Source organism: Chelonia mydas, chromosome 11 (genome assembly GCF_015237465.2).
Source record: "Chelonia mydas isolate rCheMyd1 chromosome 11, rCheMyd1.pri.v2, whole genome shotgun sequence".
Classification (NCBI taxonomy): domain Eukaryota; kingdom Metazoa; phylum Chordata; order Testudines; family Cheloniidae; genus Chelonia; species Chelonia mydas.
The window spans coordinates 57,603,410-57,630,566 of NC_051251.2; the positions used below are offsets into that span (position 1 = coordinate 57,603,410).

At 46.0% G+C, this 27,157-nt stretch overlaps 1 protein-coding gene across 1 annotated transcript; it reads right to left on the reverse strand.

Moving 5' to 3' along the window:
- Positions 1 to 303: 303 nt before the first annotated feature.
- On the reverse strand, positions 304 to 26,025 carry FTCDNL1 (formiminotransferase cyclodeaminase N-terminal like). Its single transcript, XM_043525578.1, is given in 5 exon segments — positions 304 to 500; positions 2,122 to 2,212; positions 12,420 to 12,424; positions 25,797 to 25,854; positions 25,856 to 26,025. Coding segments are annotated over 5 exon segments (438 nt in total). The 5' UTR covers positions 25,943 to 26,025.
- Positions 26,026 to 27,157: the final 1,132 nt, after the last annotated feature.

Sequence of the window (27,157 nt, forward strand, 5' to 3'; positions counted from 1 at the left end):
CACCCTAAAGAATCCCAAAAGTGCTTTGCAAGCAAGCTACTCTGTCTAATGCAAAGAATGTCATGGGAAGCATTGCTGACCACAAGAGGCCATGGCTTTGACACCCAGCATGGAGTTGCATGGCTGTGAAAGCCAAATTTATCTAACCCCATTTTGGTTCAGGTCCCTGTTCAGGAAAGCACTTAAGCATATGCTTAATGCACATGCTAGAATTTAAAGTGGTGTAAACTGGTCATGTTAAAGCCTAGGGGAAGTTGAAACATTACCTTTAAACCCTACTCTAGATGAGGCCAGAGACAGAATTTAAGGAATAATATCATCCTTGCTCTTCATCAATCCCAACAGCTTCCACTTACTTGGAGGAATGTGGAAAAGTGGCTCAAAGCCTACATTCAAAAGAGGATAGATAGGAACTAGGTCCACTGCTCCAAGGCAAGGATGGATTCCTTCCTGGATAGCCATATCAGTTGGCTGTAAAGCCTCAGTGCAGGCAGCAATGACTGCCTAACAAATGCAAAATAGACAATTAGGGATCAGTCAAACCTGAATAAAGCACTGAGGGTTAGTCAGAAGGACACTTCTGTTCCGAGTCACAGGAAGGGATTCTATTTGAAAACACAACTAATTTGAAACCAAACAAGAGAGACAGGAAAGTTAAAATTACACAGCTTCTTGCTCCAGGACTAAAGTGGTGCAGATAATCTCTTTCTAATTCACTTTACACATTAATAGCACCATTTCCCCCCCGCTGATCTTAGAGATGTGTTGACGAAATTTCAAGGTCCTGTAACTCTTAGAAGTGTGCCTACCCCAAGAAAGCTGTGCATTAAACACAGAAATGGACTAAAGAACATTTGAAAGGAAATAAAAATCTCATCACAAGGCAATTAATTTTGTATCCTGCTGTCTGATTTCAGACCAAACTCGGTAACAGTTTATTTTACTGAAGTACTGAATGCTAAAAAAAATGTGTAATATTTGCTGGCTCTTGATATTCTCATTCTGTTTTCTACTCAATACACTGTTTTCACTTACATGTCAAATATCTGGATAGCACCTTTTTAAGGCGGAAAAGGGAGTCTTATTTTATTTCTCCATCATGTTTAAAAACAAAATTAAAAAACACATTAAGGGTACTGTGTGACAACAATGTACTTACTTATCACATCATTTATTAAAAAAACATAGCACTTAATGGAGGAAATTTATAGGTAAGAGGATAAATCTAATATTGGCCAGAATGTGTATATTATGTGGGCAAAGAAATGTATTCTCCTCAAAATAATCTTATCTATGCAAAATAAAAACCCAGAAGCATTTTCTTGTTAAGGAAACTGTTAAATGGGAATTATCAATTGATGTATTTGTACAACACATTTTTGGAAAAATGTATTTACAATTGCTATTTTCTTTTAGAATGATATTGTATGTGGTTTCATTAAAAAAGTGTATAATATAATTTATAGTAAACATGTGATCTAGCATTAGAAATTGATCAACATGAGACATTAATGAGAACATATATTATTCTATGTTTCTTTTTCAGAAGGGCACTATACTGTGTTTATATTCTAAGATTACTAATGGAAGAACGGTATTCATTGGGGTCAGAGTTAAGCTTGTTGTGATGTATGAGTAATTAAAATAAAAGTAACAAGCACAAAAACACATCCTTTTTTGAAACAAAAGGAAATTCTGCCTGGTGATGGTGTAAAGATTAGTGTAAAATATCACTGTGAACTTTACCAAATTGCTAAATAAATAACAGTCTGATCATGCTAACAAGGAAACGACTAGGGAATTCTGTTTTAAAAGAAATGGCATTATATAGCTTTAAGAAAGCATCAGTCTCAAGTAACTTTAGAAACATATACCACTTTTAGTTATACCATCACTATGCATTTCCCATTTTAAAAATGGTGTGTCTGAGGCTTGCTACTCACAGAATGTTCAGCTCGAACAATTCCAACTCCCAACTTATCCAGGAAGCCTCCAGGTAGTTACAAAGGGCAGGAAACCAGAGATGAGCCCTGCCTTTCCCCAGTCAGTCAAAGCTGTTATCTGAAAGTTAACAGAAAGCAAGAGGACTTTTGAAGTGTAAAAATATTTAAACATCATAACAGATCCTCTTACCTAACATATCAATGGTAGCTGCTATGATTATGACTGATCTGTGGTAATCATAATCAAAAAAATATATTGAGTACTGTGGCTTGAGAATGTTTCTGTCCTGTGGGAGGAAAACACAAGAGATTTCAGACTTTTCATACACATCTAATGGCAGATGTTTAAGACCCCGATTCACCAATCACTTATGTTTTTAGGACCCAGCTCCTCAAAACTTGTTACAGTGTGTATGGTAACACCCATTGTTTCATGTTCTCTGTGTATATAAAATCTCCCCACTATATTTTCCACCGTATGCATCCGATGAAGTGAGCTGTAGCTCATGAAAGCTTATGCTCTAATAAATTTGTTTGTCTGTAAGGTGCCACAAGTACTCCTTTTCTTTTTGCGAATACAGACTAACACGGCTGTTACTCTAAAAGGTATTTAGACATCCCATTGTCTTTGCATCTAGGTCTAAGTGCTTTGCTAAAGAGGGACAGACTTAAACATACTTTGATGAATAGGGGCCTAAATTATTATGTCTCTTTATTTAGAGTATTCATGATGTGTATCGAAACCTTCAGGAGTTCCAGTCTGCTACCAAAGAGCATGTAAATATATATCATATATACCAAAGAGGTTGTTCCTCACGCACATAGTCCATTGACTTCAAACAGGACTGCTTGTATGACTAAGGGTGCAGGAGTGAGCTTCCTGGGCCTAATTCTGCGAGTCCCTCAATGCTTCCTCCTGAACGCTTCCTGACTGACATCAAATGCTGGGGGGACACTAATGGGAATTGTGGGATCAGTGTCCCACAGAAAGCACTCTGCAGGATCAGGACCATACTCTATAGCTGTACTCCATTTGAATCCAATACTGCTTTAGCCCCCCATCTTACAAACAGCACTAACACAGTCAGAGTCCCACTGAGGCCACTAACATGCTGCGCTAGATAACTGTTTGCAGGATTAGGACCTTATTTTGTGTAGCATCTTCATACCAACTATGAAAGGCTACAGCAGAGAGGACCCTGGTATAAATTACAGAAAACCATGGTGCAAAGACATGATAGGAGGCCAAATTCTGACCTCATCTTTGTGGTTGCAGCTCTCAAAGCTAATGGTAGCTGCAGATGTGCATGAGAAGGCAGAATCTGGCCCTGTGGTGAATAAATTATAACATTCATACACAAGGCCAGAATCAGAGGGCTAGAGAAACAGATGCAAGTATTTTATGAGTCATATCCACATTACCACTGCCAGACAAACCATAGAATACCAAAGTGGTTATGGGCTAAGCATCAGCCTAGAATTCTAGCCTAAAGGGCCTGATCCAAAGCCCAATGAAATCAATGGGAGTCCTTTAGAACAGCTTTAATTGAATTTCCTGACTTATGTTGATTTACATCAGTCACCTTGAAGCTATTTCACACAAGTTTTTCTTGTTTAATTGAAAAAGTCTCTTTTCTTAACAATTAAACACTGTAAATGCCATATAATCTCACGCCTATTTTTCCTGCGGTGAAAGAAAGCCAGAAATGAGATCACAGACCCTGCTATTTTAGTAGTTTTTCAACATCGCTCCTGATGTGAAAAATAAATTCATGGTTTTTTCCAATCTGAAAAGCTTTTAGTCTCATTTTCATCCTATTCAACTGAGTAAATTGCTGAAAGAATAAAACATTCTTTCCTGAATGTCCATGGGGCGGGAGGGTGGGGAAGATGGCTGGCAAACGGAGCTGTCAGCATGAATTTCAGCAGAAGCAAATTGTTTGATATTTGTAATGGAGTATAATAGCTATAATTCCATTTGAACTGTTGCCACTAATAAGCTAATAAAACTATTAGTCAAGACCTAGCCATCCATCAGCCGCATATTTCTTTGTACACTCACTTAATCACAGAGCCAGGTAACTTTAAGTGTTGCTGTTTCTGAAAATGATGAGCCAGAACTGGCATTTTCTCTGCGTTAACAGCAAAAAACCTACAGCTGCGTATCAACTCCTAAGGAGTTTTCTTCAGCATTTAACAGGTGTTTTCACAGATACTCCAATCTTCTTCCAAAATGCAAGCTACTATTTAAATGCATAGAGATCAGAAAACAGTTTGAAAGAGAACAAAAAAAAAAAGGTTAAAAAGCAGGGCAATGGAGTGGCATGATTAATATGCCTACATGTAGACGGTAAATTCTTTGGGACAGGGAGCATTTTTTTTTTTTTTAAAGTCTTTGAAAAGTGCTATGCTGTGTTCTGGCTGCTATATAAACAAGTAATCATTAAGAATACATACATTGGTTACTTGGCTGTGGGGCTAATGCTGTCTATAACCAGACATCAAAACACTGGTTAAGTAATAACCAAACTGCTTTACTATAAATGGTTTGATTAACAGATGTAAATATATATCATATGTATTTTCTCAGCCCAAGAAAATGAAACAACATTTCTCTTATTCTAGATTGTTTGTTCATGTTCCCAACAAAAGCATCTGATTAGCAAAGATGCTAGGAGGCAATGCAATGCAGCTGACTCCAGAGAAAGTTCTTTGACTGTACTAAAGTTTACCCTCTCAATGGCACACATTCCTCCAACAAACTATGGGTACATTTCTTCCCAAAGGTGAAATTCACCTCTCTGCAGACAGCCAGCACAACATAGATGGCTCAGGCTCCAGCCCTGGCCTTGTGGCCATGAAAGTCAGTATGTACAGCTTCTCTAACAAGACACCTAGAGGAAGGACTCAGAATATCCACAGTTACTCGCTGAAATGCAACCTCAATTATGGCGAGTGGCTGAAGAGGCTTGACCTGGTCTTGGGCTTTCCCACCCTCTGGCACACCTCATAATACCAGACATAGGTAGAAGTGTCCTTGCCGAATTCCCTCCCAGTGGAATGACTTCCCCAAATGGTCTTTTGTCCTGTTCACCCCAGCGTGGCCACTAGGCTGATCGTGGGCTAAGCTCAAGAGCTTTTCCCTATACCTAGTTGGAACTACCAACTGTATTGGAGGATGCCAGTCCTCCTTGTGCCCCCCAGAAAGGGTCTCCTTGTGTAAGAGTCCTCCTTCTACAACAAACCTGGACCTATTAGAAGAGCTGAGAGGTGGTGGGTTGCTCCGGGCTGCCGTCCAAGCGCCCTTGAGGCTCTCATCCACTTCCTGCTCTGCCTGGAACTGCTCCCTTGATGTTGGAGACATTAGCTCCTCGTTGGGTTGTGGACTTGGGCTTGGTCCCACTGGAAGTGATGCAGGTGATGGGGGTGCCTCTGTTGACTGTGAACCACTCTCCGCTGGTAAAATAGGTGGTATTTCAGGCTCCGGTTGAGCCTCTTGCACTGGTTTAGCTGCTGCAGGTGCAGGCTCCGTTGCGCCCCTTGGATCTGGCTCCCCTGACTCTGGTGGGGTTGTAAGCATGGGCTCTGGAACTGGCTGCTCCGCCTGTTCCAATCCTTGGACTTCTTCTGGCCGAGTCCCAGGAACTGGATATACAACCACTGTCATTGACTCTGGTCTGGGGTCTGGTTCCACCACCTCTGGCAGGGTACCCAGGCCTGTGGTATCTGGGGACACAGACTGGGCCCTGGTAGGAGGCTAAGGAATGGCGTTAGGTGTGGAGGCCTGTGTGACGATGCTGCCCGTGGGAGCCAGCTGAGGTCACTCAATTAGGGTGACCTGCAAACAGAATGGGGCAGACCAGCCCAAAAGCTGGTGGATATTCCAATACTTAGATTTACCAAGCCAGCACAAAACAGCTTCTATATTACCTCACTGGTTACTCCGAAGTCCAAATAATGCAGTTCCCTTAAAGTACCCGGCCTCAGACCTCCATCCAGACACACGTCAGATGATGACGATGACTGAAAAATCTTATCATATAAAGGAAAAGGTTCTTCCAATCCCAAAGGATTAGCCACACACCCCGGTCCAATTATAACTTAGATCTTACCCAAAATACACGCTTAAGTCAATTCTTGTTAACTAAACTAAAATTTATTAAAAAAGGGAGAGAGTTGGTTGAAAGATCAATATCCATACAGACTTGAATTCAATTCCTTGAGGTTCAGATACACAGCAGAGACAAGTTTGTAGTTGCTAAATGCCTTTTTAGAAATAGTCCAGAGGTTATAGTCCAGTGTCCATATTCAGGGTGACTCCAGTCAGTGACTCAGGATCTCAATCCTTATGGCTCAGGGTTTCCCCTTCTTGAAACCCAAAGCAGATCTGAGATGAAGAAGGATCGTGTCCCAGGGGTTTTATACATTTCCAGCGGCCTTTTGGCCTGAGAAAATAGGCTTAACTTTCCTTCTCCTAAACATGGATAAATTACACAGTGCTAATTGCCATTGAGCAGTTTAGATATAGTTTACCACAAACTTTAAAGAGACATATAGACAATATCAATCTCATGAAGAAACTTGCACAAGTACAGAATCCCTAGCCTGATTCTTTCTTGCATATTTATACCTGCCTCTGGAAATTTCCACTACATGCATCTGACGAAGTGGGTATTCACCCACGAAAGCTTGTGCTTCAATACGTCTGTTAGTCTATAAGGTACCACAGGACTCTTAGTCTGGATCTGTAAAAGCGGCAAACCACTTCACCTAATACCACCCTCTGGTTCCTAAATGTTAATACTCCTTTGCTGATCTTTGAATCAAAGCTATAGTAATAGACAAGACTTGTTTGTCTACATCACAAGACCTGAACAAACATCTACCCTTCTTCCTCTAACAATGCAGGCTTGCATTTCAAAGCTCTATTCATTTACATATCTTCCTAACCAGTCTTTAAAGTTCGGCCATGGGTCAGGTCAGTCTGTGAGTTAATTAACTCTTTCTGGCCCTGTCACCTTTCAGTGAAATATTACATTACCTCATAATGTCACAGTCTCTTTAGCCTGGCTATGGGTGACCATCTCCACCCTTTTTGTTAGTCTCACATGGTTGGCCAAGTCTTCTCCCAGCAGCATGGGAATAGGATAATCATCATAGACAGCAAAAGTCCATATTCCTGATCAACCCTTGTACTGGACAGGCAACTTGGCTGAAGGCAAGTCAAAAAAGTTGGCCTTAAAGGGTTGTACCATCACTTGAGCCTCTGGCTGATGGTGGGGTGTCGTCCCAGGTTGCCCCTTCTGATATCCCCACCAGATGCTACCAGCTTTCTTCTTCTCCACCACCTCCACCCATTTGGCTCCGATCTCCCCTGCCTCGATTACAGTTTTGGGTTTCCCATCAAGGATGTACCTGTGATGGGTTGGATCACAGAAACCCCCCTTGGGAACTGCTAAGTGTTGTGCTAAGCCTACCTCTGAGCCCATTTCCCCTGGCAGCTTGGGACTTCAGTGCCCTGCCTGGTTCGAGCCAGACATGCTAGCCTGCTACAAACCCAGACCCAGGTCTAAACTACGTCCCATAACTTGCAGGTTTACCTGAAAACAGCATAAGAAGTGTTTCTGTCTCCAACACTCAGATGCCCAGCTCCCAATGGGGTCCAAACGCCAAATAAATCCATTTTACCCTGTATAAAGCTTATACAGGATAAACTCATAAATTGTTCGCCCTCTATAACACTGATAGAGAGGTATGCACAGCTGTTTCTCCCCCGCCCAGGTATTAATACATACTCTGGGTTAATAAGTAAAAAGTGATTTTATTAAATACAAAAAGTAGGATTTAAGTGATTCCAAGTAATAACAGACAGAACAAAGTGACTTACCAAGCAAAATAAAACACGCAAGTCTAAGACTAGTACAGTAAGAAAACTGAATACAGAAAACCTCACCCTCAGAAGTTTCAATAAGCTTCTATCACAGACTGGTCGCCTTCCTGGGCAGGGGGCGGTTGGATAGGTGTGAGAGTCCCGGGGGACTGGGCAGGGGGTGGAGAGGGAGCAGGGCAGTTAGGGGAGCTTGGATTGGGGGGCCCAGTTAGGGGTGGGGCTGTCCCCAGAGGGGGCGGTCAGGGGACAAGGAGCAGGGGAGGTTGGATAGGTCAGGGCTTCTGAGAGGGCAGAGGCCAGGCTGTTTGGGGAGGCACAGCCTTCCCTACACGGGGTAGTGTATTAAATTGCTCCCCGTAGGAACGTGCTATTTACACATGCCAGCCCTGGTGCTCTGTTAAGTACCACGTTCCTACAGGGAGCAATTTAATACACTACACCCAGTGGCTCTTGCAGCCGCACAGCCCAGCAGGAGATCAACACCCAGAGCGCAAGAAGCGCAGTGAGCTGAGGCTGCGGGGGAGGGACCAGGGGCTGGCTCCCCAGGTGGAACCTGTGGCAGAGCTGCAGCCCTGTCTGGCCAAAGGGGAGAATCACAGAATACCAAGGTTGGAAGGGACCTGAGGTGGTCATCCCCTGCTCAAAACAGGACCAATCCCCAATTTTTGGTCCAGATCCCTAAATGGCCCCTTCAAGGATTGAACTCACAACCCTGGCTTTAGTAGGCCAATGCTCAAACCACTGAGCTATCCCTCTCGCAAGAGACAAAAAGGACAGAGAGAGTTTTTTCCTCAATTTTAAAAAGTTCAAATCTGGTGCGCACTCACTTCCTCTGACCTACGCAATGCAGGGAGACTTTTGAAACCTTTACAGGTAAGCCAAGTAAGTAGAGAACAGCTACTAAGATGGCTGCCAGGGTGGCCATGAAAGGTGGTTGTAGATTTCGCTACATTCTGGTGGTTGTAGATTTCGTTACTTCCTATCCCAAGGAGATGGCCTTGTCCTCTGTTGAGGCAGACACTGTGGCAAATGCACTGCTGATTGTTTTCAGCAGAGTGGGGTTCCCCAAGGAGGTCCTTACAGACCAGGGCTCCAATTTCATGTCAACCCTGCTCCGGTGCTTGTGGGAGAAGTGTGGGGTCCGACACACCTGGGCCTCAGTATATCACCTTCAGTCCTATGGGCTGGTGAAGAGGTTCAATGGGACCCCAAAGATGATGCTGAAAATCTTTATGAACCAGCACCACAGAACTGGGACAAGTATTTACCCCTGCTGCTGTTCACGTACCAGGAAGTGCCCCAGGAATCAACTGTGTTCTCTCTTTTCGAGTTGCTGTATGGGAGGAGAGTGAGGGGACCTCTGGACTTGTTCAGGGACGAATGGGAAGGGAAAGCCTCCCCCCCGATGGAAAATCAGAGGTGGAGTATGTACTGACTTTCCGGGGAAAGCTCGCTGAGCTCATGGACTTGTCCGGGGAGAATTTAGCCAGGGCCCAAGGGAAGCAAAAGGTCTGGTACAACCACTCAGTGTGTGCCCGCTCCTATATTATTGGGGACCAGGTGACGGTTCTCATTCCCGTAAGAAAGAACGAGCTACAGGCTGCCTGAGACGGGCCCTTTAAGGTCATCAAGCAGCTGAATGAGGTAAACAATGTAGCGACACCCTTGCGGCCAGAGTCAGGCACCGGCACAATGAAAGTCCATGAAAATGTTATATTTCTTCTGGGATGATTAGATCCTCAATAGCTGAACACATCTTTATGACACTTATTCAACATAAGAATGGCCATACTGGGTCAGACCAAAGGTCCATCTAGCCCAGTACCCTGTCTTCCAACAGTGGCCAATGCCAGGTGCCTCAGAGGGAATGAGGAGAACAGACAATCATGTGATCCACCCTATCGCCCATTCTCAGCTTCAGGCAAACACAGACTAGGGACACCATCCCTCTTTCCAGCAGATTTTTCAATTTAAAGCAGATTCACCCAGTCCCTTAACTGTCATCGTAAAGACACACATACATATGCTGGACATGGACATTAGAGAAGCAATCTGCTACAAATAAGTGGAACAACTTTTACATTTCTACCTTTCTTGTATGACTCTCCAGGCCAAATGTTTAAGGAGGTCTGTTAAGGGCTTCCTCAACATTTGTAGGCAGATTTAGTTGCATAGCAAATTGGTCAGTTACATGTAGTTTCTGGATTTGCATAAGACTTTGTGCAAACGCCGAGGTTTGGCCCTAAAAGATCTGTTAGCTAGCACTCAGACAGGAAACTAGAACTTACTTCTAAAGCAGATAGGTAATTTATTGACTTTGAAATATTGGCTCCACCTCTTCGGGTATCTACTGCCTGTCCTTTGTCCTTCCCAGAAGGTCAGTAACAATAATATCCACTTTTATAAATAAAATATTTGCATGCCAAGAAGGGACACCATCAAGGTGAGTTGTCTTAACTGCCTACAACAAGTTATCATGGGTATGTTAAATTGAGGGGAAAACAATTGGTAAAGAAACAGATTTTTGTTTTGTACTTCCAGGTATGCACAACAGATGCAGGAAACACCCCCCCTGCCCACCCCAGATGAAGCCCTGGCTGCAGCAATACATGCTTTTACCTTCTACTCTACTTCCTCAATCAGCCCAATCTAGATGAAGCTTCAACTGGTCCAGCACTGTGGAAGAACTCCTGACAGCATCACCTTGGCAACAGCTTATTCGGCCACGTTCAATGCACTGCAGTGTCTCCCCAGTGCAGGATTTGCTTTGAGGTCCTAGCCCTAATCTATAAAGCGCCACTAATGTGAGCTAGATCAGGGGCTCTGTGCAACCCTTCAAGAATACACCAATCTGCACAAGGAATAGGACTGACAGAGCTTGGAGGGGGAAGACAACACTCACTGCTCAAGTCACACTTCCCCCTGGAGCTGAGAGCCCTTGCCCGTGGAGCATCCCTCTGCTGGAGATCAGGAAGAGCCCATATATTTGGGAAAATAAAATGCTGGAACATCCTTGAAGGCCTGCCCCCAAGAGAGGGCAATGGGGCAAACTGCAAAAATGTGTCCCATTCCATAAATGCACAATACAGCCCATAGAGCTCATTTACTATACAGCAATGAACAATTCTTTTTTTTAAATAATGGTTTTAACCACCTCTATAAAGTACTATGGTGATGGTTGTTTTACTCATGGCTAGGGTGGATACATACTCTGCAGCAGTTGGACATGGCACCAGTGCGTCTATTTTACTATTATTTATTTTATTATTACCTAGTGCGTCTATTTTGTGAATTAGACTGCGGGGGGATGTGATCCTTTATTTGGGTTTATTTTCTTGTTTGGGGAATCATGGCTTGCTGTGCCAGTGAGCAAATGAGTCAGGTGATCTCAGGTTCCTGTGCGCATGGAATAGGCACATGCATACGAACGAACGTATGTCTGCATGACTATGTTCTGCTTCACCCCACTCCCACTTCTTTTTGCTGTCCAGCATCTTGAGAGTGACAAACACACAAGCAATCCTGAACCATGCAGGTCATGGCCTCAAACAGGTAGTGAGCTGGTGAGAAAGGAGTATTTAAGAAAGCCTGTAATTACAGGAAAATTTAAGTTACGCAGTTTTTGGAGGGAGTAGCTATAGTGAGGCTAATGAAACGGAGTCATTTAGACATACATCCGTACCTGGTTGGATGATCTCTACACTATGCTGTTTAAGACCCTCTAGCAAGACTTTCCAGGGCTTGGCATTTATACCTGGGAAGAGGAAGAGTTCTGATCTGAGGTTGAAATAATCCTGGGAAATGTCGTTCAGCAAGGAACTACAATCATTTTAATTAGCTGAATTGCAGCATCAAGTCTGTTCTATTATCCTGAGCTACAGTGTCTCAGAACTACTCTATCATAAAAGATCCCACATTGCTTCTGCCTTTGAAGAACATAATTATGGCACTGACAAACATTTAGCATCAGATTTTCAAAAGGCTAGAATGGTGGGAGCTGGCAGGTATGGAGCACTTTGAAAGGTCTGGCCACTTCACTAAAGCACCCAAATGGGAACGGAGCTCTTGAAAACGTGGCAACAAGGGATCAATTCTGCTGCAGCACACACTTTTAGTATCTTATTAGTAAAGTTTCCCACTGAAATCAGGGGGGATGATTCATGGAATGAAAGTACTGCTCAGTGAAAGTAAAGGAGAGAGGAAGCCAGCCCGCCCTTAATGCACAGAATGTGCCTTTTCTAGTTTGGAGTTTATTTATTGTTCCAAGGCAGCACAATCTCTGTAGAATTAAAAAAAACAAAAACAAAAACCCCCCCACAACCAAATTTGGGGTAGGCCAGGAGCTAAGATTTGAACTGATTTAGCAGCACAGTTATTTATATGACTTACCTGCAATACTTATCCCATCCCAAGTAGGCAAAATTTCTTCCAAAGGACTTACAGAAGTAAAAATTTCAAAAGCAAGTGGAACCTGGAGTGATTCTCCCCCACCCCCTTAACCTTGTATCCAATATGGACAAAGTAAATCACTTCGTGTTAATCTGCTGCTGAAAGAATCCCTTCTGCAGATCAGGGTCTGGCAGCACATGTACTCATGCAATATAAAAGTGGCCAAGGACAGTCAGTCATTTACTGTTTGCCAAAGGTGCTATCATCAGCTGGATGTAGACTAGGGCTGAGATACAGTGCCTGCCACGAGGCGTAGGAAAAGAGCGAGTGGACAAGGAAAACTACAAAAATGACATCTGGACCCATGGAAAAGAAGCCCTTGAGGAATTCCACCATGATTTCAACAATTTCCATCCCACCATCAACCTCAGCCTGGACCAGTCCACACAAGAGATCCACTTCCTGGACACTACAGTGCTAATAAGCGACAGTCACATAAACACCACCCTATACTGGAAGCCTACTGACCGCTATTCCTACCTACATGCCTCCAGCTTTCACCCTGACCACACCACACGATCCATTGTCTACAGCCAAGCTCTACGATACAACTGCATTTGCTCCAACCCCTCAGACAGAGACAAACTACAAGATCTCTATCAAGCATTCTTACAACTACAATACCCACCTGCTGAAGTGAAGAAACAGATTGACAGAGCCAGAAGAGTACCCAGAAGTCACCTAATACAGGACAGGCCTAACAAAGAAAATAAACAGAATGCCACTAGCCATCACCTTCAGCCCCCAACTAAAACCTCTCCAACGCATCATCAGGGATCTACAACCTATCCTGAAGGACGACCCATCACTCTCACAGATCTTGGGAGACAGGCCAGTCCTTGCTTACAGACAGCCCCCCGAACCTGAAGCAAATACTCACCAGCAACCACACAACAGAACCACTAACCCAGGAACCTATCCTTGCAACAAAGCCCGTTGCCAACTGTGTCCACATATCTATTCAGGGGACACCATCATAGGGCCTAAGCACATCAGCCACACCAGAGGCTCGTTCACCTGCACATCTACCAATGTGATATATGCCATCATGTGCCAGCAATGCCCCTCTGCTGTGTACATTGGTCAAACTGGACAGTCTCTCCATAAAAGAATAAATGGACACAAATCAGACGTCAAGAATTATAACATTCAAAAACCAGTCGGAGAACCCTTCAATCTCTCTGGTCACTCGATTACAGACCTACAAGTGGCAATACTTCAACAAAAAAACTTCAAAAAACAGACTCCAACGAGGGACTGCTGAATTAGAATTAATTTGCAAACTGGATACAATTAACTTAGGTTTGAATAGAGACTGGGAGTGGATGGGTCATTACACAAAGTAAAACTATTTCCCCATGTTAATTCCCGCCCCCCCCCCCCCCCCCCGTTCCTCAGACATTCTTGTCAACTGCTGGAAATGGCCCACCTTGATTATCACTACAAAAGGTCGTCCGTCCCCCATCCCCCGCTCTCCTGCTGGTAATAGCTCACCTTAAGTGATCACTCTGATTACAGTGTGTATGGTAACACCCATTGTTTCATGTTCTCTTTGTATATAAATCTCCCCACTGTATTTTCCACTGAATGCATCCGATGAAGTGAGCTGTAGCTCACGAAAGCTTATGCTCAAATAAATTTGTTAGTCTCTAAGGTGCCACAAGTACTCCTTTTCTTTTTGCAAATACAGACTAACACGGCTGCTTCTCTGAAAAATGGAGTCGTTTCAGACACGCTGCAGTTAAAGTAATGTAAGAAAAAGCATTGTAACAGGGTTTACTCACCACTATGCACTTCCTCATGGCCAGGCATGGCATCACAGTGTCCTTGTGGGGTAGCAGCCCTTGTCAACAGTCACTCTGGGGCTGGGGTGGTTTCTTTCAGAGAACTCATCCCACCAGCCAGGGCCCAGTTGTTAGCCCATTCCTTCCAGGGTCAGCTATCCGCACTAGTGTTCAGAACTATCTTAACAGAAATAAAAAGCTTCCACCCTCTCTACAGCTCCTCTTCAGCGAGGTCACATTCAGCCTGCAGCCCCCTCACTGGGCTCAGCTACCCTTGTACACTGCTTCCTTGGGGCTGGTACGGGAATCCAGTCCCCACCTCAATTCTGGGTTACAGCCCAAGGCCCTGTACTGCACAGCTACATCAAATCCTCTACCCATATTGCAGTTTTCCATGCACCATTTCCTTCCTCACCTCTTTACTTCCCTTCTAGGTCTCCTCATCTGTTCCCTGAGTGCTCACTCAAGACCCTGCAGGCACCTTTTGATTCCCTGCATTCTCTTGCCTTCAGCCCTTCCTCAGCTGGGCCCACTCAGTAGTTAAACCTGGAATCACCTAATTTCTCTCAGGTGGGGTCCATTCTGTAATCAGGGCTGGCTTAGTCAGGGGCTCTCTATTATCATCTCAGAGCTCCTGATGATCTCTGAGTGTTGATCTCTCTCTCTCTCTCCATATATATATGAATTCTATTGTCAGGCTCTGTCTCTGACTCTCTTACACCAATCACCGGAACTGCTTCTACTCTGAGTTATCCGTTTTCTCCTAATGATACTGGGCCAGCCAATGGTGCCAGGCTGCATTCCATGAGCTGAGGATGTGGCCCATTGTTCTCATGTTGGGCCAGATTCTGCCACCCTTACGTTGACTAGTCCAATACCCCACAAGCAAGCCCCATTGAAATCAGTGTTAGTAGAGTGAGGTATTACTCAGTGTGAGTAGGGGTGGCAGAATCTTGCCTATTATGTCTAACTATTCTATCTACACGTAGCAATGTAAATTAAAGGCTGTTTTCTGAATACTACACTTTTAAAAGTAGATTTTTCTCCCTGCCTAATGCAGCTGCCATCTTGTCCTTAAGACGCAGCATGTTACAGTCACTGTATTTTCTCTGTCATGGAAAATGTCTATTTGTTCAGTCTTTGGGCCCAATTCTGAGAAGTGCTGAGCACCCACTAGTTCAGTGGGAGTTCAGGGTGCTCAGTACCCTGCAGGAAGCGGTTAGTGCCTGTGACGTTAGGAGTGTAATATAATATCTCATTGAAAGGTGACAGGGCCAGAAAGAGTTAATTAACTCACAGACTGACCTGACCCATGGCCGAAATTTAAAGACTGGTTAGGAAGATATGTAAATGAATAGAGCTTTGAAATGCAAGCCTGCATTGTTAGAGATAGAAAAGTAGATGTTTGCTCAGGTCTTGTGATGTAAGCAAACAAGTCTTGTCTATGGCTATAGCTTTGATTCAAAGATCAAAAAAGGAATATTAACATATACTTGAGTGAAATAGTATTATTGTCTATGTCTCTTTGAAGGCTGTGATAACCTGTATCTGAACTGTTTAATGGATAAATTACCCTGTGCTAATTGCCATGATGTTTGGAAGAAAGGAAGTTAAGCCTATTGTTTTCTCAGGCCAAAAGGCTGCAAGAAATGTATAAAAACCTTGGGACAGGATTCTTCTTCATCTCAGATCTGCTTTGGGTTTCAAGAAGGGGAAACTCTGAGCCATTAAGATTGAGATCCCCAGTCACTGACTGGAGTCACCCTGAATATGGACATTGGACTATAACCTATGGATTATTTCTAAAAGGATTTTTGGCAACTACAAGCTCAGCTCTGCTCTGTATCTGAACCTCAAGAATTGAACTCAAGTCTGTCTGTATATTGATCTTTTAACCAACACTCTACCTCTCTTTTCTTTTTTAATAAATTTTAGTTTAGTTAATAAGAATTGACTATAAGCGTGTATTTGGGGTAAGATCTAAGTTATTATTCGACCTGGGTCTGGGACTTGGTCCTTTGGGGTCAGGAGAACCTTTTCTTTTATATGATGAAATAAGATTTTCAGAATTTATCATCATACGTTTGACATGTGTGTCTGGATGGAGGCTTGTGGCCGGGCACTTTAAGGGAACTGCATTATTTGGGCTTCTGAGTAACCAGGGAGGTACCATAGACCACAGGCAGCATCATCACAGTGCCTCTTAGGGTTAAGCCCTTTCTTTGGTGTTTTTCCTTGACCTGAAATGAAAACAAATCTAGACTGAAGAGCATGTTTTACTCTGTGAGTATGAGCATGAAAAACATCGTTCCTGCGACTTGGAATCACCTTTGCCATAGCCTGTGGAGGTTCTTTACCTTGTATAAGATTTTGTGTTTAGGTAACAACTGTAGCACCTCTGTCTTGTCTATTTATGTCCTTCTGCTTGTACGTCAGTCTGTGTTGTGATCCTGTGTGTCATATCAGTGCACTTACATTTTCTCATACATTATACCAGGGGTCAGCAACCTATGGCACGCATGCCAAAGGCAGCACACAAGTTGATTTTCAGTGCCACTCACACTGCCCGGGTCCTGGCCACTGGCCTCGGGGCTCTGCTGCCAGCCTGGGGTCTTGGCCGCTGGCCCCCTGGCAGCCAGGGTCCCGGCCACTGTTCCCACCGGGGGTTCCAGCCCACTGCCGGTCCCGGCCACCAATCCAGGGGGCTCTGCTCCTGGCCTGGCATCCCCACCACTGGCCTGGGGCTCTGCTCCTGGCCTCGGCCTGGTGCTCTGCAGCTGCCCCCAGCTGTGGCCCACTGGCCCCAGCCTGGGGCAGTGAGGGGTGCAGACAGGGGCAAGAGGTGGCGCAGCTCAGCAGCCCCACCTTAAAAATTGCTCTAGTGCCACTGGGATATTTTTAAGTCCTGATTTGCTGCTTATATCAGGCCATGTGGAACAGCGCACTGCGTTTGACATTGTGCGTGCCATCTGTCGAGATTTTTTTTTTCCACTATGAGTTGAGGGGTACATTTTACAAAATGTCAGCTCCTAAGAAAGCAAAGTTAGATGTCCATTCATTTCAGCCTTCTTGGACAGACACAATTGGATTTATTCAAAAGAAGGACCGTGCTGTTAGCACTTTCTGTTGTGAAAGTGTTGTTTGTCGCACATCAAGTGTTTAATGACATTTTGAAACAAAGCACGAGAAAACCTTTCTTGGTGGAGGAAACAAGACTGAATTGATCAAAAAGCCAGTAGCAAGAGATGAGAAGCAAAGCAGTGTTTTAAAATGCTTAAGCGTAAGTAAAAATCAAGCTACAGAAGGAAGTTACAAGATTGCACACTGCATTGCAAAAAACGGAAAGCCGTTTACAGATGGGGAATATATAAAAGAAGTTTTTCTCAGCAGTTCGGAGGTTCTGTTCAATGATTTGCCAAATAAAGATAGGACCGTATCTGGAATAAAAGAACTGCCTGTCTCTGCCAGAACAGTTGAGAGATGCATAAGCGAAATGGCAGAAAACATTAACGAAAAGCAGACGACTGCATTAAAAGACACTGGGCTCTTCTCCTCCCCTCCCCCAGGGGTGTTACACAGTTCTACACCCTGCTCTCTGTCTGATATCAGCCAAGCCCGTGCTGCTGTACTGCAGCGACTAGGGAGAGAGGGAGCTTGCAATAGCTGGCTGAGAGTGGAGAGTCTCTGCCAGGCTCACCAGAACAGTTAGGGGATGTGGAGAGAGACCTGAAGGAAAGAGGGAGGGAGGAGCAAAAAATAAAATAAAGCGCAAACAAAAAATTTAAGATACAAGACAGAAAGGTGGAAAAAAGAAAATAAGGGACAGTAGAGGGCAGGGAATGCGTGGGAAAGAGAGAATGGACAGAGACGAAGGTGAAACTGTGCGTCCCTTCTCCCCAGTGGTGCTGCTAAGAGGTTTTTGTGACGGCGTAGGGAGTGGGGAGTATTGACCTGGGGATGTTGCGTGAGAGTTTTACTGGTACTGTCTGCATTGATGATGGGATATCAGGGTGTGACTTCACTTGAGGGACGATACCTGAGCATTTAACCTGAGCCAGGAGGGGGTTGGGGCCAGGTGACACCTTCTACCCCGGAAACTGGACAAAGGCTGGAGGAGGAGCCAGGGGGTGTGGCTGGAGGAGACTGCAGGAGGGGGTTTCAGTTTGGAGCTGGCTGAGGAAAAGGAGGGAGACCCGGGGCCGGAGTCCAAGCTCCCTGCTCCCCAATATGGACCTGACTGAGGTGGTCCTGTTGTCTGTACCTGCAAGCCCTGTTTTGGAATGTGTTACTGTCTTCTAATAAACCTTCTGCTTTACTGGCTGGTTGAGAGTCATGGTGAATAGCAGGAAGCGGGGGGTTCAGGGCCTTGTCTCCCCCACTCTTCCTGACAACTGGTGATCGCTGTGGGATCTACTGCACTCCATGGATGGCGCTTCCTGCAGTAAGTGACTAGGGAGCAGTAAAATGAAGGGGGATTGACGAGGACCAGGTGTGCTAAAGGCTCAGAGAGGAGCGGTTTCAGGGGGGGCGGAGAAGCTATGCTTAACTCCTGCGAGTGTGTGACCAGCGAGAAGGATTGTTGCAGGAACGGGATCCCCCTGGTGAGTGATTCCAGGGGCAGAGGAGTCTGTGGCGTGACCCTGGGAGAGAGGTGGTGACCTGGAGAAGGGCTGGCACACTAGGGGTCCTTCCTGGAAACCATGGGTAACTGAGAGCACACAGGCCTGCGAGTTCAAAGTCACTACAGTAGCTTGGGGCCGGCGGGAAGATGTATAACCATTGCCTTAAGAGGGGCCTGGTTGAGTTGTGCAAGCAGAGGGGGCTGCGCATTGGGAAGCTCACCAAAGAACAGCTGATTGCCCAGCTGGAGGAGGAAGATTGCTCGGATGAACTGATCCCTGTCTCTGAGGGAAGCAGCCCTGCAGATGAAGGGCGGGCACTGGGGTCTGTCCCAGCAGGTGTGTCTGTCCCAGCTGGGAGGGGTCAGACTGCTGCCAAGGGCATCCCGAGACCCCTTCTACCTGTGGCTATTGGAGGGGCTGAAAGGAGCCCAGCAAACACTGAGGGCACCCTGACCCCTGTGGCCAGCAGGGGATCCTCCCAGCAGAGCTCCCCATCGCTGGAGCTGAGGCAGCTGGAATGGGAGAGGGAGTTAAAACTGAAAGAGCTGGAGCTGAGGCAGCAGGAACTGCAGGAGGAGCGAGAAGAACAGGAAAAGCAGCAAGAGGATCACGAAAAGAAGCGTCAGCATGAACTGGAGGAGAAGGAGAAACAACGTCAGCATGAACTGGAGTTGGCAAGGCTGAGGAACCAAGAGGCCCCTACTGTGGTGAGTAAGGGGGGACCCAGGACTGTATGGAGCTTTGATAAATGCATCCTGTCTCAGGGTAAGAAAGGGGAGGACATAGATGAATTCCTGATTGCCTTTGAGAAGGCCTGTGAATTGCACAGGGTTGACCCTGCTGACAGGCTACGGTTTCTCACCCCCTTACTGGACCCCAAAGCCATGGGGCTTTACAGCCGAATGGAAGGGGTGGAGGCAGGGGACTATGAACTGCTCAAAAAGGCTCTGTTACATGAGTTTGGGAAGACTCCTGAGGCGTACCAGAAAAAGTTCTGGAGTCTGCGTAAAACCCCTGAGGTCACATATTTGGAACTGATCCGCCAAATGCAGGGATATGTCTACAAGTGGGCAGATGGGGCCCAGACTAAGGAGGACATGGTTAAACTGATTGTACTGGAGCAACTGTATGAAGATTGTCCATCCCACCTGAGGCTGTGGTTGGGGGGACAAAAAGCCAGAGGACCAGCAACGCACAGGGCAGCTGGCTGATGAGTTCGTGGACCGCCGGTCAGGGGGTGGACAGGAGGAGGTCCGAAGGAATAGGCCCACTGTGATGCAGAGAGTCACTCTGGGATTCCCCAAAGGGGGAATGTGGAGAACACCCTCCCAAGGGGAACAACCGGCATCGGGACCAACCGCCCGGATCAAGGGGACCAACGGAACGTGACTTGTTATTTCTGTGGCCAGAGAGGCCATATACAGACCCAGTGCCCCAAGCTCAAGGACAAACTGAGCAGACCGAACCCGCACAGGGTTAACTGGGTAGGGTCCCAGCCGGAGGAGGGGCAGGCTTCCCAGGCACGGGGGGCTAGCAGCTTACCAACTGCTTAGAAGGGAGGAGTTTCCCAAACCAGCTCCTCTGGGGGGCTGGATGCTCCGGACTCAAGGTTCTCAGTTTACAGGGTGGGCATGGGGCTGTCCCTGCAGAGCGAATGCCCTGTTCCCCTAGAGGTGGATGGGAGGAAGGTCAATGGGTACTGGGACACGGGCGCTGATGTGACGCTGGCCCAGCCTGAGGTGGTGGCCCCAGATCGGGTGGTACCCAATACCTACCTGACCCTGATGGGTGTGGGGGGGGCCCATTCATGGTGCCCGTGGCGAGGATACATCTGAAATGGGGGGCCAAGGAGGGCCCCGAGGATGTGGGGGTGCACCATCATTTGCCCACTTAGGTGTTGATGGGGGGGTGTCAAGGTTCCTTCCCCACTCTGAACTCTAGGGTACAGATGTGGGGACCTGCATGAAAACCCCCTAACCTTATTTTTACAAGCTTAGGTTAAAACTTCCCCAAGGTACAAACTATTTTACTTTTTTGCCCTTGGACTTTATTGCTGCCACCACCAAGCGTCTAACAAATATATAACAGGGAAAGAGCCTGCTTGGAAGCGTCTTTCCCCCCCAAATCCTCCCCAAACTCTACACCCCCTTTCCTGGGGAAGGCTTGATAAAAATCCTCACCAATTTGCATAGGTGAACACAGACCTAAACCCTTGGATCTTAAGAACAATGAAAAAGCAATCAGGTTCTAAAAAGAAGAATTTTAATTGAAGAAAAGTAAAAGAATCACCTCTGCAAAATCAGGATGGTAAATGCCTTACAGGGTAATCAGATTCAAAACATAGAGAATCCCTCTAGGCAAAACCTTAAGTTACAAAAAGACACAAAAACAGGAATATACATTCCATTCAGCACAGCTTATTTTATCAGCCATTTAAACAAAACAGAATCTAACGCATATCTAGCTAGATTACTTACTAAGTTCTAAGACTCCATTCTTTTTCTGTTCCCGGCAAAAGCATCACCCAGACAGATAAAGCCTTTGTTTCTCCCCGCTCCAGCTTTAAAAGTATCTTGTCTACTCATTGGTCAGTTTGGTCAGGTGCCAGCGAGGTTATCCTAGCTTCTTAACCCTTTACAGGTGAAAGGGTTTTTCCTCTGGCCAGGAGGGATTTTAAAGGTGTTTACCCTTCCCTTTATATTTATGACAGGGGGTGACCTAGAGGACTGGCCAAGCAACCCCCAGAACACCCTGGTCATGACCCATAGCCAGAGCTGGCAAGGGGCACTATGCCCTGACATCGGGGAGAGGTGGGGAGGGAGTGCCCAGGGGCAAGGCTCAGAGGGGATGCGGCTTCAGACCCAGCCTGCGAGAGGAAGCAGGTCCCTATCCCTTCCCCAGCTGCTGAGTTCCAGGCTGAGCTGCAGAAAGATCCTTTCTTGCAGAAGCTAAGGGACCTGGCTGGCTTCAGTGTGGCACAGACCATGGGGAGAGGTTGCCAAGAGCGGTTCCTGTGGGAGAAAGGATTCCTGTACTGAGAGTGGGCTCCCCCAGTGGAAGTGGAGTCGTGGGAGATCTGGAGGCAGCTGGTGGTCCCCCAGAAGTATCGACACAAACTCCTGCACCTGGCCCATGACATCTCTCTCTCAGGGCACCAGGGAATCTGGCGTACCCGGCAGAGGCTGCTACAGAACTTTTACTGGCCTGGAGTCTTTACTACTGTCCAACAGTATTGCCGATCCTGTGACCCTGCCAGAGGGTGGGGAAGGCCCGGGACAAGGGGAAAGCAGCTTTGAGATCTTTGCCCATTATAGAGGAACCTTTCCAGAAGGTGGCTGTGGACATAGTGGGGCCTCTTTGCAAGACAACCCGATCAGGGAAGAAATATATTCTCATGGTGATAGATTTCGCTACCCGCTATCCCAAGGCAGTGGCCTTGTCTTCCATTGAAGCAGACACCATGGCAGATGTGCTGCTGACCATTTTCAGCTGAGTGGGGTTCCCCAAGGAAGTCTTGACAGACCAAGGATCCAACTTCATGTGAGCCCTGCTCCGGTGCTTGTGGGAGAAATGTGGGGTCCGGCACACCTGGGCCTCAGCATATCACCCCCAGTCCAATGGGCTGGTTGAGAGGTTCAATGGAACTCTAAAGATGATGCTGAAAACCTTTATGAACCAGCACCCGCAGGACTGAGACAAGTATTTACCTCGCCTGCTGTTCGCGTACAGGGAGGTGCCCCAGGAGTCTACCGGGTTTTCGCCTTTTGAACTGTTACATGAAAGAAGGGTAAGGGGGCCCCTGGACCTGATGAGAGTCAAATGGGAGGGGAAGGCCACTCCCATTGGAGAATCGGTGGTGGAGTATGTCTTGACCTTCCGAGAAAGACTTGCTGAGCTCATGGGCCTGGCCAAGAAGAATCTGGCCAGAGCCCAGAGGAAACAGAAGGTCTGGTATGACCACATGATGCGGGCCCACACCTATGCCACCGGAGACCAGGTGATGGTTCTTATCCCCGTGAGAAAAAACAAACTGCAGGCCGCCTAGGAAGGCCCCTTCAAGGTTGTCAAGCAGCTAAATGAGGTAAATTATATGGTGGAACTGTCTAACCAGGCACACTGCCACAAGGTGTACCATGTTAATATGATGAAGCCATATTATGATAGGGGGAATGTGGTATTAGCTGTGTGTGGACATTGGGAGGAGCAGGGAGATGACCCTTTAGTAGATCTATTCCCTGAGACAGGAGCTGGCTCCTCCCTAGAAACAATTCCCCCTCTGATAGGTTAACTCCTGCTCAGCAAGCTGAGATCAGAAGGGTGCTGCATCTGTACCGACAGCTGTTTTCCAACCAGCTGGTACTCACTAATCTGACTGTCTACTAATCTACTGCAGACGGGATCGCACCTGCCTATAAGATGCTCCCCCTTTCGAGTCACAGGGAAAACTGCTCAAGACCTGGAAAGAGAGGTCAGTGACATGCTGGCTTTGGGCGTGATCCAGCCATCTTCCAGCACTTGGGCCTTGCCTGTGGTGCTGGTCCCCAAAAAGGATGGGTCGATCCGGTTCTGTGTGGACTATCGGAAGCTCAATGCCATCACTGTATCTGACGCCTACCCCATGCCCAGGCCTGACGAGCTCCTAGACAAGCTGTGGGGAGCTCGCTACCTTACCATCATGGATCTTACAAAGGGCTACTGGCAAGTGCCACTGGATGCAGATGCCCAGCTGAAATCGGCCTTTATCACCCATTTGGGGCTCTATGAGTTCCTGACCCTGCCTTTTGGCCTCAAGGGGGCGCTGGCCATCTTCCAGCGCCTGGTGGATCAGTTACTGAGGGGGATGGAGAGTTTTGCCGTGGCGTACATTGATGACATCTGTGTCTTTAGCCAAACCTGGGAGGACTATGTGTCCCAGGTTAAACAAGTGCTGGACCCACTCCAGGAGGCTGGGCTGACCATAAAAGCTGAGAAGTACAAAGTGGGGCTGGCTGAAGTATCTTATCTGGGCCATCGGGTGGGGAACGGCTGCCTAAAGCCAGAACTAGCCAAAGTGAGGCGATCAGAAACTGGCCTGCTCCCCAGACCAAAAAGCAGGTCCAGGCCTTTATTGGGATGGCGGGGTATTATCGAAGATTTGTGCCCCACTTTAGCTCCATAGCCGCCCCCATCACTGAGCTGTGCAAGAAGGGGAAGCCAGACAACGTGGTCTGGACCGAGCAGTGCCAGAGGGCTCTCTGTGCTCTGAAGGAAGCTCTCTGGTCAGTGGCCCAGTTCTGGTAAACCCAGACTTTGACAAGCCCTTTATGGTGTTCACTGACGCCTCAGACACAGGGTTAGGTGTGGTGTTAATGCAGGTTGATGAAAAGGGGGAAAGACACCCCTTCGTGTACTTGAGCAAGAAGTTCTTACCCCGGGAACAGAACTATGCGGCCATCAAGAAGGAATAGCTGACTATGGTGTGGGCCCTTAGGAAACTCCAGCCATATCTCTTTGGGCGACACTTCACCGTGTACCACGACCACTCCCCCCTGACCTGGCTACATCAGATGAAAGGAGCCAATGCCAAGCTCCTGAGGTGGAGCCTGCTTCTGCAAGATTATGATATGGACGTGACCCACGTGAAGGGGAGTGCGAACATGATAGCTGATGCATTGTCCTGGAGATGGGGGCCTGAACTTCCCCAGGTCACTGGTTAGAATGACCCCGCTCGGTTCAGTCTCAAAGGGGGGAGAGATGTGACAGCGTAGGGAGTATTGACCTGGGGATGTTGCATGGGAGTTTTACTGGTACTGTCTGCATTGGTGATGGGATATCAGGGTGTGACTTCACTTGAGGGATGATACCTGAGCATGTGACCTGAGCCAGGAGGGGGTTGGGGCCAGGTGACACCTTCTACCCCGGAAACTGGACAAAGGCTGGAGGAGGAGCCAGGGGGTGTGGCTGGAGGAGACTGCAGGAGGGGGTTTCAGTCCAAGCTCCCTGCCCCCCAATATGGAGGGGGTCCTGTTGTCTGTACCTGCAAGCCCTGTTTTGGTCTGTGTACCTGTCGCCTAATAAACCTTCTGTTTTACTGGCTGGCTGAGAGTCATGGTGAATCACAGGAAATGGGGGGTGTAGGGCCTTGTCTTCCCCACACTTCTGACAACTCCTGGCTCAGGTATCATCCCTCAAGTGATGTCACAGCCTGATATCCCATCGCCAATGCAGACAGTACCAGTAAAACTCCCACGCAACATCCCCAGGTCAATACTCCCCACTCCCTACACCGCCACAGTTTTCCCAAGCACCAGTCTTAGGGAGGAAGGATGGTGTTGAGGTAAAGCTCAGGAGATCTATTTGTGACTCTGCCATTGACTCAATGCATGACTGGGAGTAAATCACTTAACCTGTCTCTGAGTCTTAGTCTCTCCCACCCCCTAAAACAAGGATAATACTACCCACTACCCCACAGGAAGTATGTGGTTCACTCAAGTGTGTAAGCACTCTGAGATCCTTCCTTGGTAGGGGCTATAAAAACCACAGCATACTACTAATCCATCATGAGGCCATCAGCAAAAAGTATCTGAGTTAATGGATGTTGTATGACAACAGGCCACATAAGGTCATGGTTCTCAAGTTGGGGGGTGAAGGTCACAAACCAGTTTCATGTGTTCCCTTTTTCTCTTTTCAGAGTAGCAGCCGTGTTAGTCTGTATTCGCAAAAAGAAAAGGAGTACTTGTGGCAAGTCCTCCTTTTCTTTTTGTGAATACAGACTAACACGCTGCTATTCTGAAACCTGTCATTATGCAAGGCACTGAATTTAGCCATATGGAGTGGAAATCTATTTTGCCACAAGTACTCCTTCTTCTCTTGTAACTCTGGGTCAGAGTACGGAAATAGTTGAGAACCACCAGTACAGATTATTTGTTTGGTACCCCCTGCAGAAATATAACATGCTGGGAAAATATTAGGAAAAAAGAGCCAAGCAGCAAAAAAGAAAAAAGACGATAAAGTCAGAATATCACCAAAAAAATTTAAACTTTTGTAATGTATCTTCAGGATAACAGAGCATACAATTTAATAAACATCATATTGAAATGCTCCCATTCCAACTTATTCTGTTTGCTGCTCTTATCATTATCATCATAAAGAGCAACTTTAGCTATTTTCTCAACAGTATCTTTTTTTTCTGGCTTCTGAAATGTTTAGTAAACAGGCAGCCAGACGAAAGCCCACTTTGGTGGAAGACATTTTCACGCCCTGAAACAGAAACATAAGAAAATATTTTCTTCTCTCATTCTCATGCTTTCACTCTTGCTCATGTTTTCATTTCTGGTCTTCTTCTTTAACCCATATACTTTAAAAAAAAAAGACAATTATTTGGTAACTAAGCAACCAATGATGCATAAATTTTCACCTCAGCATCTTCTTTTCACAAAGAGGAATGAAATCTTGTGAGTTATTTGAGAAGCCATTACATATTTCAATAGGCATGCACACATCATCAGTTTAGCAGCAAACTCAGTGCAATCACTCAAGTTATTAAAACCTGGACTATGCCATAAAACTGAAATGATTTGCCTTTCAGTGCAGGTGGGAATGAGGAGTGTGCCAGGTTGTCTCAAGGACCGTTTACAAGCTTATTCACACTTCATTGGTATCAGATTTAAAATTTTTATTAAAGCCAATGTTAAAAAAAATTATATAACACAGAGGTTAAGAAATGAGTGTCTGCACATCTGGGTATAGTGTTTAGATTATCCACAAATACAAAGTTTGTTTCTAAACTCATAAGATACATACAGTGCATAATCAGCAATAACCCAAATTTAGGTGAATAAATTGAATTACACACTACTGAAATACTATCCAGGCTAGGTACAAAATGTTGGAGAAGGGATAGTGGGTTAAAGAAGTTACCATCCATGACTTCACCTTGAACCAATACATTTCAAACGTTTCATTACCTACCATAGAAGGATTAGTATTTAAATATCTGTTAGAATGAATAGACGTCAAAGCTTTTATTCTACTGGGTAGGTGGCCTTCTCTTTTAATTGTGAAGTACTGTATGTAGTTAGACAGCTGCCACCTTCCATAACACAGGAGACTGATTTCAGTGTCAGGTGTATTGATTTTATATCTAGATGGACAGATATAGATCTCTCTCTCCAATCCAAGTTCTGCCCTCAGATGTGGCCAACTTGAAAGCCATACTGTAAATGTTATGGCATGCTTTGAGCTCTTTCAATGGAAGGCTTTACACCTGCACAAGTGTCAGTCATTATTATTGTGTCCTTTCCTAAGCACTCTGGCCAACAGTGTTTGTGTTATGATGGACACACATCCAAAAACAAAATTCGTGTCCCATACTTTTAGTTAGTATTGGTTACTGTCACTGACAGATTTGTAGTGTTTTGTGAATCCTATTAGTATTTAATGACTAACCTGGAGAAGCACCAGGTCTGGGCAGGTAAGAATGCAGATTTT